Here is a 19,281-nt window from a genome sequence, read left to right as displayed (position 1 = left end):
AAGAATAACAATGTAGTAATGTTCTAACTTATGGTGAAAAGGTTTCCTCATCTAGCTATCCTAGTACACATGTTAGAGGATCATTATTCAGATTTGTCTGGAAAGTCCTGATAACGGTGTCTATTATGAGATGCCAATAGTGGTATAGTTTGGAGCATCTCCAAAACATGTGTTTAAGATCCGCCAGGGATCCTCGGCATCTAGGGTTCAAACACTAATTAACAGTATTATTTTGTTTGTCTTTTAGATATCCTAATGTCAATGTTCATAATTTCACAACAAGCTGGCGCGATGGTCTGGCATTTAATGCCATTGTACACAAACACAGGTTGGCATCTGGTTCTTTTTTTGTTGTTATTATTTTATTTTTTTGAATCGTTAAAAGCAGAATTAAAGTTGAGGAAAGTTGTTGTGTTTTTTTTTTTTTTTTTTCTGAGAGATACACTTTGAAAGAAGCATTATATAATTTGAACAAAAATTACAGTGTAAATTCTAAATTAAATTACTGAAAATGATAAAATGGAAGATATGAATAAGAACTTGTTGAATGAAATAAGTAAGGATATTTACAAGTGAGTTTTGTATCTATGCATGGGTTTAATTGTGTACTGTATTCACACCAAGGCCAGACATCATTGAGTTTGACACGCTGAAGAAATCCAATGCTCACCACAACCTGCAAAATGCATTTAATGTTGCTGAGAGAGAACTGGGTCTTACCAAACTTCTGGACCCTGAAGGTATAAAACACTGTATACTGTTGTCTGTCATTTTTTTTAAGAAAGTAAAATTTACATTTTAATACAAATAGCCAACATTCTGTATTAAAATAAAATTGGTGCACCTCCCTGTGGTTTTTTTTTTGTTTTGTTTTGTTTTTTTTTCTATCTCTTAGAATTTCTAAAACATTATTTAAAGCAGAACTTTACTCATAACAAATGATAAAAAAAAATAATCTTTAGCAAGGAACACACATTCCACATTAATAATTATGTTACCAAAATTAGTTTGTGTTGTAAATTGCCTCCAGCATTATTCATGTTTCTTCTTCGTGGAGGCTGCCGTTTTGTTGAATCCCAGAGTCCTGAGCAGCAGTTAAAACAGAACTAAACCCTCCTATCCTTTTCAGCCAAGGAGGCTACCATGTGTTTGATGTGCAACTGCCATGGTGCTGCACATATGATCTGTTAAGACACCAGGCGTTTGATGGTTTGACAGTTTGGCTGAGAGAAGCAAATGTGACCGTTACATTCCTGGCATGCTGAGAATGTGAACTGGTTAAGTTCCGATTTAATCTCCAGACTGTCAGCAGATCGGCGTCTACAAATTCGGCACAGTACCTAAAAATGGAGTCAACTGAGCATGTTCAGAGAAGGATGAGACCGTGTATTACTGGATTTTAAATCATATAGGCACTTATTTTAAAGTTTTACATAGCTATACATACAAAAGGGGCCAGCCTGAAATGATTTAGCAAGACTTAATTTTCTGACTAAAATTTCAATTTAAGAAAGACAGACATATTTTGATGGGTTATATGCTTTCAGAAAATGTTCGTTTTTTTGTGCTTTAATGCACAATTTTGAGTTGAAAATGTATTATGCATGTGTGAACCCAGGCACGTACTGGAAAAATAAAAACACTTCATTTTTAAAAGCAGATTTTTCAAGTTAGAGGGATGCTTTCCAAGACTGGGAGAGATTGTTGTCATCGCAAAACAGAAAAGGAAAGGTTTCAAATCAACTGTAGGAAAATTCTATTGCCATGGGCAATACAGTTAAAAGACTACAAATAAGACTTGTGACTCACTTTGAACATTAAAAAAGCTATATAGAAAAGGAAAAGGACATTTTAAAAATATAATGATCGCTATCAACATTGGCAGTTACAAAAAAATTTAACCAAATATTTTAAAAAAGTAAATAAGGCTGCAAATATTTATAACAACTGACAGGTTGCAAAAAGGGGTAGAACAAAACCCCAAAAATGTTTCAAATATGTTAATAGTAAAACAAAAATCAGTTTGGAGTATGTAGGCTTTTTACAAGATAATTTGCAGTTGGTGACTGGGGACAAAGAAGGCAAATTTAGTAAATACCTTCTTCAGCTCTGTGTATACAAGGGAGCATGGGGAGCTCAAGTGCACAATAAATTACCATAGCCTCAACGGAATCTCAATGGCTCAAAATTTATATGGTCCAGAAAGATTTAGACAAGATAAAGGTGAACAAAGCACCTGAACCAGAGGACCTACACCCACATGTCCTCAAAGAAATTAGCTCTGTTATTTTAAAGCTATGGTTTCTAATTTTTAGAGACTCTTTAATGACTGGATTGGTGCCTCAAGGTTGGCGCAAGGCCAGTGTAGTGTCTATATTTAAAAAGGGATCAAAGTCTTTACCAAGTAACTACAGACCAGTTAGTTTAACTTCTATTTCCAAGAATATATTTGAGCATTTGATAAGACCGCATAGAAGTTTTTGCTAGAAAACAGTTATTTTTAAGCAATAGTCGGCATGGATTTATGAAAGCCAGAGTTCTCCAACTAATCTACTATTTTTTTTTTTTGAGGAAGTAAGCAAAAACCTAAAGTAGTAGCCGTGGTTATAGTATTCCTGGATTTTGCAAAAGCGTTTGACATATTTCCCCATGCTTGACTAATGTGTAATTTAAAGTGTACACGCTTAGAAAATTCAGTTTTTAAATGAAAACTGAATAAAAGCACCTATGCAAAGAGAAGAGATTAATACTCTGGTCTAAGGTTATTATTAATGTACCTCAATGGTCAATGTTGAGACTTTTTTACTTTTTAACCCATTTATAAATAGTTTTTTTTTTTTTTTAGTTTAAAAGTAACATTTCACTGTTTGCAGATGACACTAAACGTCTGTATGTAGTGAAAGAACTCCCTTACAGGATGTCTCCAACTTATAAGCAGGCCTTAATGTACTATTTAAATGCTTCCTTACCACGCTATAGCTGAATGACGTCTTCCCAGAATATACCCCCAGTGGTACGAATCTGGCGCTGTCTATGATTGCTGTGTCCTGTGGACACAGCTGATCACATGACATAGTAAAAGGCCAATCACAGCTACCTTTTACCATGTGAGCAGCTGTGTCCAATCACAGCTGACCACCATGTAAATACACTTGCTGGTTATCGGCAGTGCTTTCTATGACAGCGTGAGAATAACCGGCAACTGTCAAAGCATCTGCATTGATTATTAGTGCAGTCCATTAGTGCCCATCAGTGCCTATCCATACAGCCTCATCAATGCACATCATTGAAGGAGAAAAATTGCCTGTTTGCTAAATTTTATAACAGAAACAATTCAAAATTTTCATTTATAGTGCAAAAAATAAACCCAGTGGCGTTTTAAGTAACTCCAAAAAAAAAGCTATATTTGTGTCAGGGTGGATTTGATTTAAATCATAGTTTTTCTACATAAAGACTAATTCTTGCTGGTATAACTTTAATATGCAAGTAGATGAAGATTTTTAGAATAACAACTTTTCAGATTAGTTTTTTTTTATCCCCAGTTTAATAGGTTAATCATTCATATTTGGACAACTTTTCTGTTGTACTTAGGAAGGAGAAAAATAATCATTACCTTAATAATAATTTAAATAGATTTATTCAACTGAAACAATAACATTACAGCATATGTTATTTGCTTAAACAAACATCCATGTTTAACTAATTTGGCTAAACAAAATATATATATTTTAAGAAACGTAGACTGTCAGCCCCTTCCTCCTCACACTTAGTCTCACTTTCTTCTTGTGCAGATCTATTCCACTCCAAACAATCAGAAAAATATTGTTTCTATTCACTGAACTTCTTGAAATTTAGCACTGAAGGGGTTGATTCTGTATTCATAGGTTTGTAGAAGTTAGGATTAAGGTCTTTTTCTTAACTCTGTTCATGTTATAACATTTTTGCTGTGAAGAAGAGGCATCTGATCTCCACTGAGTCAGATTCAGTTTTGATAACTGCAAAGTAAACCAAGCATCTGTGATAATATCTTGTAGGCAGAGAAACTGCCCAATAATCTTACAAAAACCTCTGGAAGAGCATGACATTGTGAATGGATTAATGGAATTTATTTACCAAAAAAATTAAACATATACAGCCTTATTCTACATAATTAAAAACACTAATCTTTTTATTTCATGATGGAATAACCTTTGGATGGTAATATATTTTCCTCAAAAAGCATTTTATTTTAAAAAATCCGTTTTAAATAAAAAAAAAATCAGATTTTTTTTTTAATTTTTTTTTTTAAAATCATTGATTTTTATCCACCCTGATTTGTGTGAAACAAATTTCATATGAGTACAGTGTTGCATGACCATGCAATTGTCATTCAAAGTGCGACAGCACTGAAAGTTGAAAATTGGCCTGGGCCGGAAGGGGTTAAAAGTGCTCGGTAGGCAAATGGTTAATTGGGCAACAATGTGGCAAATGAGGTTTAATGTTGATAAATGTAAAGTTATGCTTTTGGGGGGGGGGGCGCATCATATGTTCTTGGAGGAGAACAGCTGGGGGGTACTCAATGGTTGAAAATGATCTTGGGTGTTCTGGTAGATCAAGAACTTTAAAGTGGTAGTAAATTCATGAATGGCAAAATTCACTAACAGGCAGGGTTTTTATAAGAGACGATACCCTAGAGGTCTCTTTTTGTCACAAATTCCGCCCTGCCTGTCAGCGGTAATTCAAATTTTAAGCATTCTAGTACAATATGACTTGAACCTGCAGGGGGCACTTTTTTTTATTTTTTAAAACTTTTTTTAAGGAGAGCTTACTACCGCGTTAATAGCATGTAATGTGACGCTGCAGTTTCCTAAGCAAGAAAAAGTTTTCTGTATTAAGAGGTATAGGCTTCAGACTGAGATATAATTTTGTCACTGTACAAATCATTAGTAAGACCTCATCTAGAATATGAAGTTCTGTTTCGGGTACCAGTTCACAAAAAGGATATCGGAGAACTGGAGAAAGTGCAGAGAACAGCAACCAAAGTGATAAGAGGCATGGAGGATCTCAGCTATGAGGAAAGATTAGAGGAACTGAATTTATGCTCTCTTGAAAAGAGACGACCATGTATAAATACAGAAGTGGTCCATATAGTGAACTTGGTATAAATTTATTCACTTTCCGGTCATCTCCAAGGATTAAGGAGCACTCTTTAAATCTGGAGGAAAAGAGATTTAACCTCCCCATATGGAAATGCTTTTTCACAGTAAATGCCATGCAGATGTGGAATAGACTCCCTCAAGTACAATTGTACCATATATGGAGGTTTTCTATTGATGTACTCTGCTGTTTTTATTTAATTTGTTTTTTTTCTATGCTTGAACTAGATTAATTTTTTGTATTTTTCAACCTATGTAAAATGGATAGGAAGTGGCAAGGGGAAAGTCTTCCTGACTGGGAAAGAGAGGGGTAAAACGTGAACTAGTGAAAAAGTACTTTGATACTTAGAATGTAAAAATTTGTGTTTGTTGTGCTTCATGAAACTAGTTCTCTCTTTTTTTAATTTTTTTCTTTTTTTTTTTTTTTAACTTCTTGTTAGATGTAAATGTGGATCAACCAGATGAGAAGTCCATCATTACCTATGTGGCCACATTTTATCATTATTTTTCAAAAATGAAGGCCCTGGCAGTTGAGGGAAAACGCATTGGAAAGGTAAGCTGACATATGCTTGACACTTAATTTTTTTCTTGGATAAAATAAGAATAGACATTTTGATTTTTTTTTTTTCTTTCTTTTTGAATTTTGTATCTTTCAGAGAAACAATTTCATGAGTCATACAGTAAATTATCACAGCTTTGTAACAAGCCTCCTCAAGCAAGGGGTGTGCAGTGAAGGGCATGTACTTTTAGAATTGTGCTGCTCAGCAATTATTTAAAAAGACTGAAGCAAAGAATAGTCTGAGCAGTGGTTTTATATTGTAGCTATTTGGGGAGGGCTTGGCTGCTTGGAAAGAAATGTAAGCTCCTGTAAATGTCAAATTTATCATTTCATATTTGTTTTGCTTTTATTTAGTATGTCGGTATGAGCAAGAGAGAAGTGTATGAATCGAAAAAAAACCCAAACATCTATACTCCCTTAGATGGTTGATCCCAGCTGCAGCTTTCCCCCACTGGCCTCCACACCAAGAACTGAGCAATCAAAGACTGCTGATCACTTGGTTCTCGGTTTTCACTGAGAAGAGTGCCAGTGGCTGTCAGTCACCAGTTCTCTGCTGTGCCCCTCCAGGTCTCACTGGAGCTCTGGACAGTGCAGGGGGTGGAAGCGGCTTTGCTCAAGGCAAGCTGCCACCAGGCATCTTGGTGTATCCAACCTTAGTCGGTATCTTTCCAGAGCCTGGACTGACTGAATGATATCACTGAGAGCTTTGGCCCTTTCTATTTGTTTTCCAAGTTGACCTTGTACTGTAGACTGATTTTGTATTCCCATTCAAGTCTGTTTCAATTGTTCTGTATGATAATTCTGTTGTATATATTGCAGAAAACTTATCTAAGGCCCTAAACATAAAGGTATCAGCTATGTACATAACATTAAAGCTGAACACCAGGCAAATGGCCAAATACACTGTTGAAAAACATCTATGTGAACTGTCCTATTTGCCAATTGGTTTATGGTTTTTTCCAAACACATCTGTGATTCATACCTCTCCTGACAAAACAACTTGACTAGGAGAGTGGCACTTCTTTATTTTTAGTGTTGGGGAATACAGTGGTGGTGCCTCCCCTGCCCACAGCCTGCTGATTGTACGAGAAAAGTCAAAACTCACTGAGCCCAGGTTCACACTATGCGGTGCAGGACACTGCATGTAATTCGCACAGGAATTGCACTGCTTTCCTGTGCGAATTACATGCAAATGTCTGTCTTGTGTGATTTGAGCCATACACTTTTTGGCAGGACCCTTTTTTAAATCTGCACCTGAATCGTATCGCATGGGTGTTCTTACCCATGTGATTTTGTGGCAATCGCGTTTTCCTATCTGTTTTGGGGTGTCATTAATTTATCAATGACCCCCTCACCAGATTGCAATGCGGTGCTGAAAATGCACAGAGTTTGCAGTGTTTCCCGCACCGCATTGGAGTGAACCGGGTCTCATAAGTTATAAAATCTACTGACTTTCTTCTCCTGTCAGCATGTTTTATGTAAACACGTGCTTAAAGTAGAGCCTGATTAGGTAATGGTGCTGTCTCATCGACTTCCAGACTGAATGCAGCTGTGTAAAAGATGACAGGAATTTGATATTAAGGCAGATGTAGCTATATTTTGTATTCTGTAAAGAATGTATGTCAAAATACACTTTTGAATTGATTTAGAGGAATGCACAATTGCATTAAATGGTGTCTTTTGTATGAAAATGTTTGCTGAATCAATCAACACTTTTGACCAACATTTATGGCTTAAGCTTGAGCTTAAACAAGGCCTGTGTGTCTAGGGTTGAAAAAGAGTGCAATGCATATAATTTAGTGGAGGAGAATGGCGATGATGAGCCTTTCCATATTGGTTGTAACCTTTAGCACTTCTTTACATTACGCCGTTTAATTTTTGTTACAAATTGAACTGTAACAGGGGTTATAAACTCATGAATTGGCGCTCACACTGGCAGGAGGTTGATAAGTCTCTACAGCAACCTGATACGTATGATACATATGTTGTGGCAGATTAGTAATATGCATACACCAAAAGATTATGGCCTGTGTCATCAAAGCTTTGTGAAGCTTTTAAGAGCTATAACAGCTTTTGTCGCGATAGTGGGACAGTGCAGGAACACTGACATGCCATGGACACGGGGACAGGATGTACAAAAAGGAACCGCCAAAAGCTGAATATATAAAGTCCAGATATCATTTTATTCAGGTTCTCCTAAAAAGCCAACATGTTTTGGGGGTTTCATAGAGCCCCTCTTCATCAGTAGTTGGCACTGTTGAACAAAGTGTTTATTGAACTGATGCAATTGGATTGATCCTGGCTCCAGATACCAGACACCTGTAAGGTTGTGTAAGGTTTCATTAAGTAACGATAAATCTAGAAAAGTACTAGAATTATGCGGCACCTTGTGATGGATACCACGTACCGTTCTTTTAGGGGAAAGGAATACTGTGAAAAACTCGCCCATGTGTTTTTAGTTTCCTTCTGCCTTTCTTTATCATGGATCTGGTGGAAGAATACAGCCAGTAGGACATAAAAGCTAGGCAGCTGATAACAATAGAACAGGTAGCCCATGTGTTTAATCACAGATTTCTTTACCAATGCAATACACAGCTATAGGTGTATGGAGGATGACCACCTTTGCATTTTTGACATGTCTATTTAAAACATTAAAATTTTGTTGTAATTAGTTGATGAAATGTGTGGTAACCCATAACGGTGAACTATGTTTTCACAGGTACTGGATCATGCCATTGAAGCAGATAAGCTAATTGAGAACTATGAGCACCTAGCATCTGAGCTCCTGCAATGGATTGAGCAGATGATTATTACACTCAATGACCGGAAGTTGGCCAATTCTTTGAGTGGTGTTCAAAACCAGCTGCAAGCCTTTAACACCTACCGAACAGTAGAAAAGCCTCCTAAGTGAGTCCTTCTCTTTAAGTCCAGACTTTGAAGTTGGCTATTCAAAATAGACAGTAAAAGACCATGTTGACTGTTACATGCTATTGACTAGTTAACGAGCTGCCTTATCTTCTAATAAAATTAGTTGCGGCCATGGTGGAACAGTATTCAACATAAGCTGGCAATGTTAATTTATGATTTTGGTATAAAATGGTTAATATAAAATGCTAACTCGTGAAGGCACACAGACTTGACAGGGCAGTAAGCTATAGTGACCATCCTTGAATGTTACATTTCTGTACCTTTTCATCAGTTCAAGCCATCTTTGTGCCAAGACAATTAACATTTACAATGAATTGGTGGCAAATATCTTGTATATTACAATTCTGTAAATTTTTAAAGATTTTTGCATTATTACATGTGCCTATTGTTTGTGGTTATCTAGTATGTAAAATACATATAACAAGAAATAAACATTTAGGATTCAAATGATTGTTTTAAAGCACGTAAGAAAAATTAGCCAGCTGTTCTAGTATGTCAAAAAATCTTGTAAAAATGCCCAGATGGCTCTTGAACTACATGAAAAGCCAAACAGATTTCATATTTGAACAAGTTTCTTGGGTACTAGTGAAGGGGGGATTTATTTTCCTCTATATATTTGGATTTCTGCCTGAATCAATATCCTACCTGTGTTTAAATGAGCTGTCCTATGTATATCCATCTGTTCATAATCCTGCATGCTCCATTGTGCCAAACCTCTCCTGAAGATAACAAAAGCATTTCCTTATTACTGTAATCTTCTCTTTATTAAGTGTTCTGCTTTTTGCAACTCTTTCCAAGTTTTTCTAGGTCTTGACTGGCTTTTTGCTTAAGCATTTTCAGGAGGTGTTAAAATCCAAATGTGGTTCTTTTTGAAGTTTTATCTGCACCTACAGTATATTGTGTGTGTTTGTTTTTTTGTTTTTTTAATTCTGTTGTCTTGGAAAACAAAAGATTTTCAAAATGTACATTTTCCATTTGTACTGGGATAGAAAATATTGAAAGCAAGAGATCTAAGTGTATACTCTTTAAAATTATTTTCTAAATATACGTTCCAGTTTACGCACAAATAGGATCCTGCAGTTATGGACAGACTAACCCTGGATGCAACATCCAATGGCAGTCCTCTGATCCTAAACACAGGTTACACTGTTCAACAAATTTTTATTTTTTGCCAGTTTTGGAAACAAAAGGATCCATTTCTTAATGAATTTCACATTCTGAGTTCAAATATAACAATGAAATTTGTCAATTGGCTCTAGTTTTTCTGTAAACTGAAAGTTTTCTACTATAGGCGTAATGACTACATAATGCACAATAATTATATAGATAGATGTCTTTCCACAAATATAAAGCAAGTGATATTGACTACATAACAAAGCCTAAATGGCATAATATATTGCATAGGATTACCAAGAAAAATTATAGCCATAAGCTAAGTTGAATCATTTTAACACTTAGGATTCTCACTAGTTTTGTCTTCAGTTTGTGTCGGTTTTGCTTCTCTTGGCTTTTCTCTTGTATTCGAGGAAAGGGCTATCTCTTACAACTGCACGTGACTACACGCTTCAGGTTCTTCCTCACTTGACTCAACCATGAAGGATTCTGGTGCTTTAGGAATTGGTAGCCCCTCTCCATGAGGAACTGGACGTATTGCCGATGGAATATTTGGATAGTGCACAGTTAACTTTTTCTTCTTATTTAGCCCTTTTACAATTGGAGGCACCATACAAAAGTAACAATTACTAACATGATCTGTTGGCTCTCTCCAAATCATTGGCACAGCGAAAGGCATAGATGCCTTTTTTCCATTCAACCATTGCTCCAGTGCCGTCCCACAAGAATTGCAGCATATATGTGGTGCCCAGCTCTTGTCCTGGTCTCCTATCTTGCAGCCAATATACAAGTTGTAGGCTTTCTTAATCATTCCTGTTATCCTCCTTTTTTGTGAGATAAAAGTTATTTCACCGCAGATATAGCAGAAATTATCTGCTTTATTCACACAAGTTCGAGGCATTACTGAGTAGCCTATATAAGCATAAAACGAAATGTAAAGACGCTGTCTAACTACAATCAGCTACAGATACTGCAGCTTTTATGCAGTGAAGTGATGCAATTAAACGCTAATATTGCATCATCTCAGTATACATGCAATTTTCTATTGGTCACCAGTATCAATTGCGCAATATGCAGCTGAAGTTGCACCATAATTTTGAATGGCTTACGTCATTAGATGGGTGAATATATCATGGAAACTAGAGCCAATCAACATTTTTTAGGGTCATTTTCGTTTTCAGCACCCCAAAATTATGTAAGATTAGCTAATTTTATGCCCAAAACTTTTTACCTGTTGAACAGTGTTATCATTCCATGTTACATGTGGACTCGTGACCGCTGTCCACCAATTAATTTGTATAGGCCAGTGATGGCAAACCTTTTAGAGATGGAGTGCCCAAACTGCAACCCAAAACTTATTTATTGCAACGTTCCAACACTGCAATTAAACCTGAATAATGAGGTTTTCGTTTAGAAAAACCAACCCATACTTTAACATCTTTTGGCTTAAAAGAAAAACACAATAACAGATCTTTCACTGACCACCAGCACAAGGGCTCAAAGTTCCACTGACCACCAGCACAATCTAAAATCTTGTGTTAATAAAAATGAATGTATTAAAACTCAGTCCAATATATATATCCTTGGCAGCACACTGACCAGCCATGCGAAAGCTCGGACGAGTCGCAGCTCGTGGCGTCATCTCCTGGTGCTGCTACTCCTTTCCAAGGCCCCTATGTGCACTGTTATCCGATGCTTAGCCGCGGGGGCAATTTGGCTAATGCGCTGTGGCACGCGTGCCACAGGTTCTCCAACACTGGTATAGGCTTTCCAGAGGCATACACCTGTGCTTTTTGACACATATAAAACCACTGTCCATTCCTAACTGTCCTTGTGAGCACAAACTTAAGGTTAGGTTACCCCATAAGATTGCCAGATTTTCTTTGGAGTTACAGCCTATGTAGACTTCTACAGGTCAGACTACTTTATTGTGCTGTAATGTGTTGATCTCTTGCACACAGGAGTAAAAAAAAAAAACACGTTTTTTTTTTACTGCATAGATGCATTGTTGTCTATAGAACCATACACACACAACTGCTTAAAGATCAGTAATGGAGGGATGAGTACAGAGCCCTAAAACAAATAGAAAATGTTATGTTTTGAGTGCAGTAATTTATGCACATATATTGGAATATTGACAGTAAAGAATTTTATGCTTGCATATGAACCTTTTTTATGCTCTTTTTTTTTTTTTTTTTTTTTTTTTTTTTTTTTTTTTTTTGCTTGGTTTCGCAAGGTTTTTATGGAACATTTTATTTAGGATGTTTTCGTCAACAGGATCTGGAGTATAAACATCTGTAAAGTCTTCAATCTGTGTGCAATCAGCCTTGAGGACTGTACACATGATAAGAAAATTGTACGAAATTTTTTTACGAGGACGACCGTCCGATAATCTGATCTTTAGTACACAGCTTTCTAGAGCTGATCACGACAGTTCTTGCGACAATATCCACAGGGACAAGCGCAAACATTTTTCTTGTACGATACTAGATCGTACAATTTTTGTTTAGTCAGTACAGTAAAATACAATACATGACATCACTTTGGAAACTTTTTTTCTTTTGTACAATACATTTTGTAAGTTTAGTACCCTCTTCATTTTCGATATGGAAACCAGCATGCAGAAAAAAAAAAACCTGATAATTCGTCTGATATTCTTGTGTGTACGGGACTTTAGAATTGTGAAACTTGTTACAACAGCGTTTTGGTGGAAAATATGTTTAGCAAACACACATTAACATCAACATCTTGCACACTGTACTGATTTTGTGAATGCTGGACCTTCTGGCAGAATGCTGTTATACAAAAAACACTAGTGTGGCCCAAATGATGTGCACATTTATACGTCTATACACACATGACATTTCTTCTAGCTCTCAGTATGGCAAACAAATACTATACTATACTATGCAAGGGAGGAGAGGAGGTGCTTTGTGCATGTATTTTGCAAAATACTAACCAGTAACGCAGATTTTTATCTTTTTTTTTTTTTTTTACTGATAAACTTGATGCTAGTTTACTGCTTTAAATAAAGCATATTACCAAACCTCCCGCACTTAAGCAAATTGCCAAAACTCAACGCACTGACATTGGCACAAGTGTAGTGTGAATAGACTCTCAAGGTTAAAGCTACATGTGCTGTAAATAAGGCCGGGCAGCTTAGATCTAATCAAAATCCTTGGAGAAAGCATCCAGACAGCTAACTCTATGCAACTTCAATTGATCAGAAAAACTATGCATTGGGGGTTCTGATTCTTTGGTGTAACTTTTGCAAGTTATCATGAAATTCTTATAGTGATGACTGTGCACACATTGCCAAGTTAAAGTTTCCTTACTGGTCATTATTTTGTACCTCTCATAATTCCATATATTAATTTGAAAGTGTTTTTCAGTTTTTGGCAGACAAAAATTACAGCTAGATGGCAGGTATAAATTGCTGGTTTTAACAATAAGCAACCTTTTGTAGGAGTTAGGTTTTGACTGGACCTCCACTTTAACAAAAACAGAACTAAGCTTAAACCTTTTGTAAAGGCTGTTTTTTTATTTTTTTTTTTGTACATGTTATATGTATCTGCTCCATGCAATGGTATTACACAAAGCTTGGGTTTTAGGTTTTGACTGGACTTCTGTAAGCCTTTGTCACATGTGCCTATCCCAAAATGTGCAGCTGGCTATGTTTTACCAGTTTATGTAGAATACGGAGTTGATTAGCATATATTTTATTGATTTTTTATTTTGTAATTAAAGTGTTTGTAAAGCCTAAACTCTTTTTCATCCATTTTGGATACAGTAGGGAATGACTAACATTCCTATCATGTTTTTTGCTGCCTGCATCCTGCTAAGATCTTTTTTTTTTCCTGTCTTGCGGGGTAATGCAGTAGTGCTCCACACTGTTTGACAATTCTGAAAGTTAGGTTTCATCTTACATCTCACAGTGACAGTGTTCCCCAGGTCAAACAGAGGGTTAAATTTTCTTAGCAGGGACGCTAAAAAACAAACCCCAAAAAACTTAAAAGAATCAACACTTCCAAGAATATTTGCAATAACAAGGATCATTATTAAGTTAGCTGACCCCTTTTTCTTTTTTTGTGCTCTTGAATGATTAAATTATATATTCTAATGTACAGTTCTTGCTGGTTTGTTTAGGTTTACAGAGAAAGGGAATTTAGAAGTTCTTCTTTTTACCATCCAGAGCAAAATGAGGGCAAATAATCAAAAAGTATATACACCACGAGAAGGAAAACTTATATCGGATATAAACAAGGTATTTAATGATCAGCAAAATTTTTAAAGTTTGTGAATTATTTGCTGTATTTAAAAAAACAAACAAAAAAAAAACCTTAATTGTTATATTTTTTTTTTCTTTTTCTTTTAGTCTTGGGAACGCCTGGAGAAAGCAGAGCATGAAAGAGAGCTTGCTCTGCGCAATGAACTGATTCGCCAGGAAAAGTTAGAGCAATTGGCAGCTAGATTTGACCGTAAAGCAGCAATGAGAGAAACCTGGCTCAGTGAAAACCAGCGTCTTGTCTCACAGGTACTTGAACTGGGTATATATTTTATTATATAGTAGCAGTCCTCTGCCAAGGGTATCTTTTTAAAACTGTTATGGTAACTAATGAACTATCCCTTTTTACTTTTTTTAAACTAATTTTGAGCTTTTGAGTTGACTTTGTGTGTGTGTGTGTTTTTCTGTTATAGCAGTCACAATGCTTAGATTACAACTCTGGAAAGACTTTTTTTTTTTTTTTTTCCTTTCATATCTGATAGGATAACTTTGGCTTAGACTTGGCTGCAGTTGAAGCTGCAGTGCGAAAGCATGAAGCTATTGAGACAGACATCATTGCATATAGTGAGCGGGTTCAAGCTGTAAATGCAGTTGCGGATGAATTAGAAGCAGAGAATTATCATGACATTCGAAGGATTTTGGCTCGCAAATGCAACGTATCACGGTTATGGGATTACTTAAAGGAACTGGTAGCAGCCAGACGTCAGAGGCTTCTAATGAACCTAGAGTTACAGAGGATGTTTCAGGATTTATTGTATCTCATGGACTGGACAGATGATATGAAGGTAAGGAATGAGATTGAAACCTTTTAAATGTTTCTCTCTTACTGAATAGGTGTGTGTGTGTGGTGCATTTTGGAGCCTGCTAATGGTGCTCTCCATTCAGGGTCGTCTGCAGTCTGAAGATTATGGCAAACACCTTCATGGGGTGGAAGATTTACTCCAAACTCATAATCTAGTGGAGGCTGATATTTCTGTGCAAGCAGAACGTGTGAAATCTGTTAGGACAGTTGCTCAGAAGTTTATGGCAGATGATGAAGGTATAGCTGAATTGGCAATATAATCTAATACAGTTGAATTTGTTTATGACCGTGAGATTCAGTGCAAAGTTGTATTTTGCCATTTTATTTTAGGTTACAAACCGTGTGATCCAGAACTAGTGAGAAAGAGAGTCCAACTTTTGGAACAGCGCTATGCAGAATTATGTGAACTTTCTGCAGCACGGAGGTTAAAATTGGAAGAGTCCCGCCGACTTTGGAAATTTTTCTGGGATATGGGTGAGGAGGAGGCCTGGATACGGGAACAAAGTCGACTTCTGCTTTCTGATGACCATGGAAAGGACCTGACCAGCTCACTGAGACTCCTAAGCAAACATAATGCTTTCCGTGATGAAATGAGTGGACGCTATGGACCTTTGTGCCTAACAGTAGCTGAGGGTGAAAAATTGATTGCAGAAGGTCACTTCGGAGCAGGTGAGATTGAAGAAAAGATAGCAGATGTTAGAGGTCAATGGAAAGAGCTTGAAGCTCTGGCTGAAGATAGGGAACGTAGACTGAGAGAAGCCTACAGTTATTATCAGTTCCAAGCTGATGCCAATGATGCTGAAGTTTGGATTTTGGATACCTTGCGCCTGGTTTCCACAAATGATGTGGGCCATGATGAGTACTCCACACAGACACTAGTTAAGAAACATAAGGATGTTGAGGAAGAGATACTCAACCATCGACCAGCTATTGACACCTTGCATGAACAAGCTCGTTGTCTGCCACCGGCTTACTCCCAATCTCCTGAAGTTGATGGAAGACTCCCTGCTTTGGAACAGCGATATGAAGAGCTGGTAACCCTAGCTGCCCACCGTAAGCAAGCATTGCAAGATTCCCTGGCTCTTCATAAAATGTTCAGTGAGGCTGATGCATGTATTCTCTGGATTGATGAGAAAGAGCAGTGGCTCAATGGTTTGGAGATTCCAGAAAAACTGGAGGACCTTGAAGTAGTCCAGCAAAGGTAATTCATTTTTGTGCATTTTAGTTATGTGGACTACCTTGAACTCTTGTATAACAATTTAAATTATATGCTGCTTATTTTAATCTTCAGGGATAGGGTGAGAAATGGCATGTGTCTTTAACGCATATACAGTGGGTATAAAATGTCTAGATACCACTGTGAAATTTGTCTGGTTTTTGAGAAGTAAAAAAAATTAGACCAAGATAAATCACTTAAGAATTTTCTCCCACCTTTTTAGTGCCAGTTCACAACGATGCAAATTCTATGCAGTTCAGATGCGATCCGAAAAGCATAGATTCTCATGTAATCTACAAAAGCATTATTTCCAGTGCAGGCTGTTCACGTATATGCGGCGCGAATTTGATCTGGTCTAAGAGTCCTGTGTGAATTTAGTGCGGGTGTGAAGCGATTTTCATCTCCTGCTATTCCCAGTCCCCTCAGAAATTGCGTTCAGTTTGCACCTGCCACAGCAGAAATTGTACTGTGATACCACATCAGATTCACACCTCATCAATGTTAACTGGCACTGAATGTGACCCATAATCTGTGTAATTCAGTTAAAAGCAAACTGAAACTAGTGGTGAAAAAAAAAAAATGTGGTTGCATAGGTGTACACACACTCTTATAATTCGGGATGCAGCTGTGTTCAGAAATAACCAGTCGCATTCAAACTGATAGTAGTCTACACACCTGCGATCACTGAAAGTCACTGATTAAACTCATATAATGTTCGCCTCTTAACAAAAGTGATAGTCTGCAAAAAGCTTACAAAACCTCAGAGGTCTCCTTATTGGAAGGTATCAGTTAGGAGAAGGTACAAAAGGTTTCCAAGGCAATTGGATATACTATGGGACACAGTGAAGACGGTCATCAATAAGTGGAGAAAATATTGCACTGTATTATTCCTCCAATATTGATAGATTAAAAAAAAAAAAAGATAACTGGTCTGCGAGGTCTGCAGCAACATTAAAGGAGCTGCAGGAATTTCTGGCAAGTCCTTGGTTGTGTACTACATACAGTAACAATCTCCCATATTCTCCATATGTCTGAGCTCTGCGGTAGGGTAACAAGACAGAAGCCTTTCCTTAGTAAAAAAAAAATAAGCCCAACCACATTTTGGCAAAACCTACATCAAGTCAGCTAAATGCATGTGGGGAAATGTGGTATGGTCTGATGAAACAAGATCTTGACTATAATTCCAAAAAAGTATGTTTGGTGCAAAATCAACACTTCTCATTACTAAAAAAAAAAAAAAAATACCCACAGTGAAGAATGGTGGTGGCAGTATTATTATATAGTACTTTGGGGCTATTTTTCTTCAGCTGTATCTAAAATGTTTTAAAATGCTGCTCCCTAGCTCAAGAGAAAGGGGGGGGGGGGGTTACGAAAAAGCAATATGTAGCATTGGAAGAGGAAATGTTCCAAAGTAAAACACTTGCATTCACTACTGAACTTTTACCATACGGCTTCATTACATAAGTCACACTTATGTGATATATACTGTAATTTTATTCAGCAGAATTTAATTATATCTTGTGGTAAGTGTTGATGTACAAATTCCATGTTGCATTGTGAAGCAGAAAATGCATTTTTCTCGTTACTAGTACTATTCCACTAAGAGATTAATATTTGTGTCAGGAAATGTTTCCATATTAAAGCCCTATCTATCCCAAAAAATTATGTATATTACATTAGGATAGAGATCAAAACCTATAATGTGTGAAACTGAGACATCACCAAAATAGGAGGGAAAAAATCTCTGGGACTAGAGGGGATTTAGAGATTTAGACAGAAAATGGCTAAGGGACTGTAGTTTCTTGGCAAAGAGTTTGATCACTTTTTAAAATCTAGGAACCACATTAGCCTTGTGTCAGTCCATTGGCACTACATTTTTTTTTTGGTGTGTTTTTATAATTTTGGTGTTTTTTACTCATTATTTATTCCCCTGTTTTTATATGAAGGTTTGAGACACTAGAAGCAGAAATGAACAACCTGGCATCCAGGATAGCATCTGTAAATGAAGTGGCTGTGCAGCTTCTCAGCACTGACCACAGAAATGAAGAGAGTATTCGAGACCTGCAAAATCAGCTAAATGCTCGGTAAGGGGGTGTGTTTTTTGTTTTTTCTTCCCCATGATGTTTGCCATCACCAGGATTAGGAATTATGCTTCGAGAATGTATGGTTATCAAACAAATGATCCCCCTCGCATTATGGCTAAAGTGATCTGCTTCTTCAAACTCTTATTTGCTCCTTTTAGATCAGTTAAAGCGGAACTACTGTACGCTGCATCTGAACACCACAAACCAAAAGAGCTGTTTAACCTTAACACTCAAACCATCTTACCCATCCCTCCATGTCCCCATGCTTTATTTTACTGAGAAATCACTTTAAAAAACACCCGCTAGCATTTCTTGCGTTGGCCATCTTGAGTAAGGGCAGATGACTCATGTAGCATTTACTTCCAGGAATCTGTCTGCCCTTACGTCAGGCATGCAGGCAGGAGGGTGTACAAAGTTGAGAGAACCCCTACTCCACTCCTCCCCTCCTGAAGACTCTGACATTTGCTTAGGCCTGGTAACCAGGCAGTAACTGAAGAAATGTACAAACAAAAAATTGAAAACAAGTAAATATAATATACCTTCCTACCTATTCACTAATGCTAGCAGCATAAGGATTTAAAATAATCAGTGCTATTTGAAAGCGTGAATTTCCGCTTTACCTAGTTCACCTCTTTGGATGGGTCTGGTGCATCAAAAGATTGAACAGGTTACAGCAAACACATGGCTGCAGAAGCAGCTTTGAGCTTGTTTTACTTTTTATAATTCTTATATAATGGCTCTGGGCTTTATTGCAAAAGTGACCTGTAGAGGCGCCCCAATTACATTTACATGACTGGTGTGTGCTTTTAGCAGGAATCTTCTTTCTCAGATGCACCCTCCCCCCCCCGCTTCCATAATCTTCTGTTGTGGCTAGAGTTGGTTAATAGATTTAATGGATCTGTGACAGGCGCTAATCAAGAGTACCCGACTATGCCTGGCTTTTCCACCCAGTACCTCAATTCATAGAAGCCAGTAATACAACTTCTGTAAAAGAAAATTGAAAAAAAAAAAGTCTATGAATGGAGGAAGAGCAGTTGATTGAAAGGCTTATTCAAGTCATATAAGCTGTAGTAATGGCGAAACTGGACATGAAAGGGTGGGCATCGGGCAGTCTTGACAGCTTGCTTAGTTCTGTTAATCCCCTCCATAAAGTAAGATT

General features: G+C 37.0%; 1 protein-coding gene across 2 annotated transcripts in view; it reads left to right on the top strand.

Annotated features, from left to right (window-relative positions):
• Positions 1-19,281, top strand: part of SPTBN2 (spectrin beta, non-erythrocytic 2) — a 311,949-nt gene that overhangs the window by 229,207 nt on the left and 63,461 nt on the right. For both annotated transcript variants that reach the window (XM_089658019.1, XM_089658020.1), the window contains 10 exons: positions 248-328; positions 625-740; positions 5,576-5,688; positions 8,414-8,601; positions 13,882-13,999; positions 14,111-14,269; positions 14,503-14,805; positions 14,906-15,059; positions 15,153-16,023; positions 17,985-18,122. In XM_089658019.1, the coding sequence (XP_089514145.1) occupies positions 248-328; positions 625-740; positions 5,576-5,688; positions 8,414-8,601; positions 13,882-13,999; positions 14,111-14,269; positions 14,503-14,805; positions 14,906-15,059; positions 15,153-16,023; positions 17,985-18,122 (2,241 nt within the window). The remainder of the gene's footprint in view (positions 1-247; positions 329-624; positions 741-5,575; positions 5,689-8,413; positions 8,602-13,881; positions 14,000-14,110; positions 14,270-14,502; positions 14,806-14,905; positions 15,060-15,152; positions 16,024-17,984; positions 18,123-19,281) is intronic.

The sequence above is a fragment of the Staurois parvus genome, unplaced genomic scaffold (genome assembly GCF_062004578.1).
Source record: "Staurois parvus isolate SC_StPar_1 unplaced genomic scaffold, SC_StPar_1.0 ptg001051l, whole genome shotgun sequence".
Classification (NCBI taxonomy): domain Eukaryota; kingdom Metazoa; phylum Chordata; class Amphibia; order Anura; family Ranidae; genus Staurois; species Staurois parvus.
Note: the sequence above shows the minus strand (reverse complement) of the source record. Positions and strands in the feature narration are given on the sequence as shown.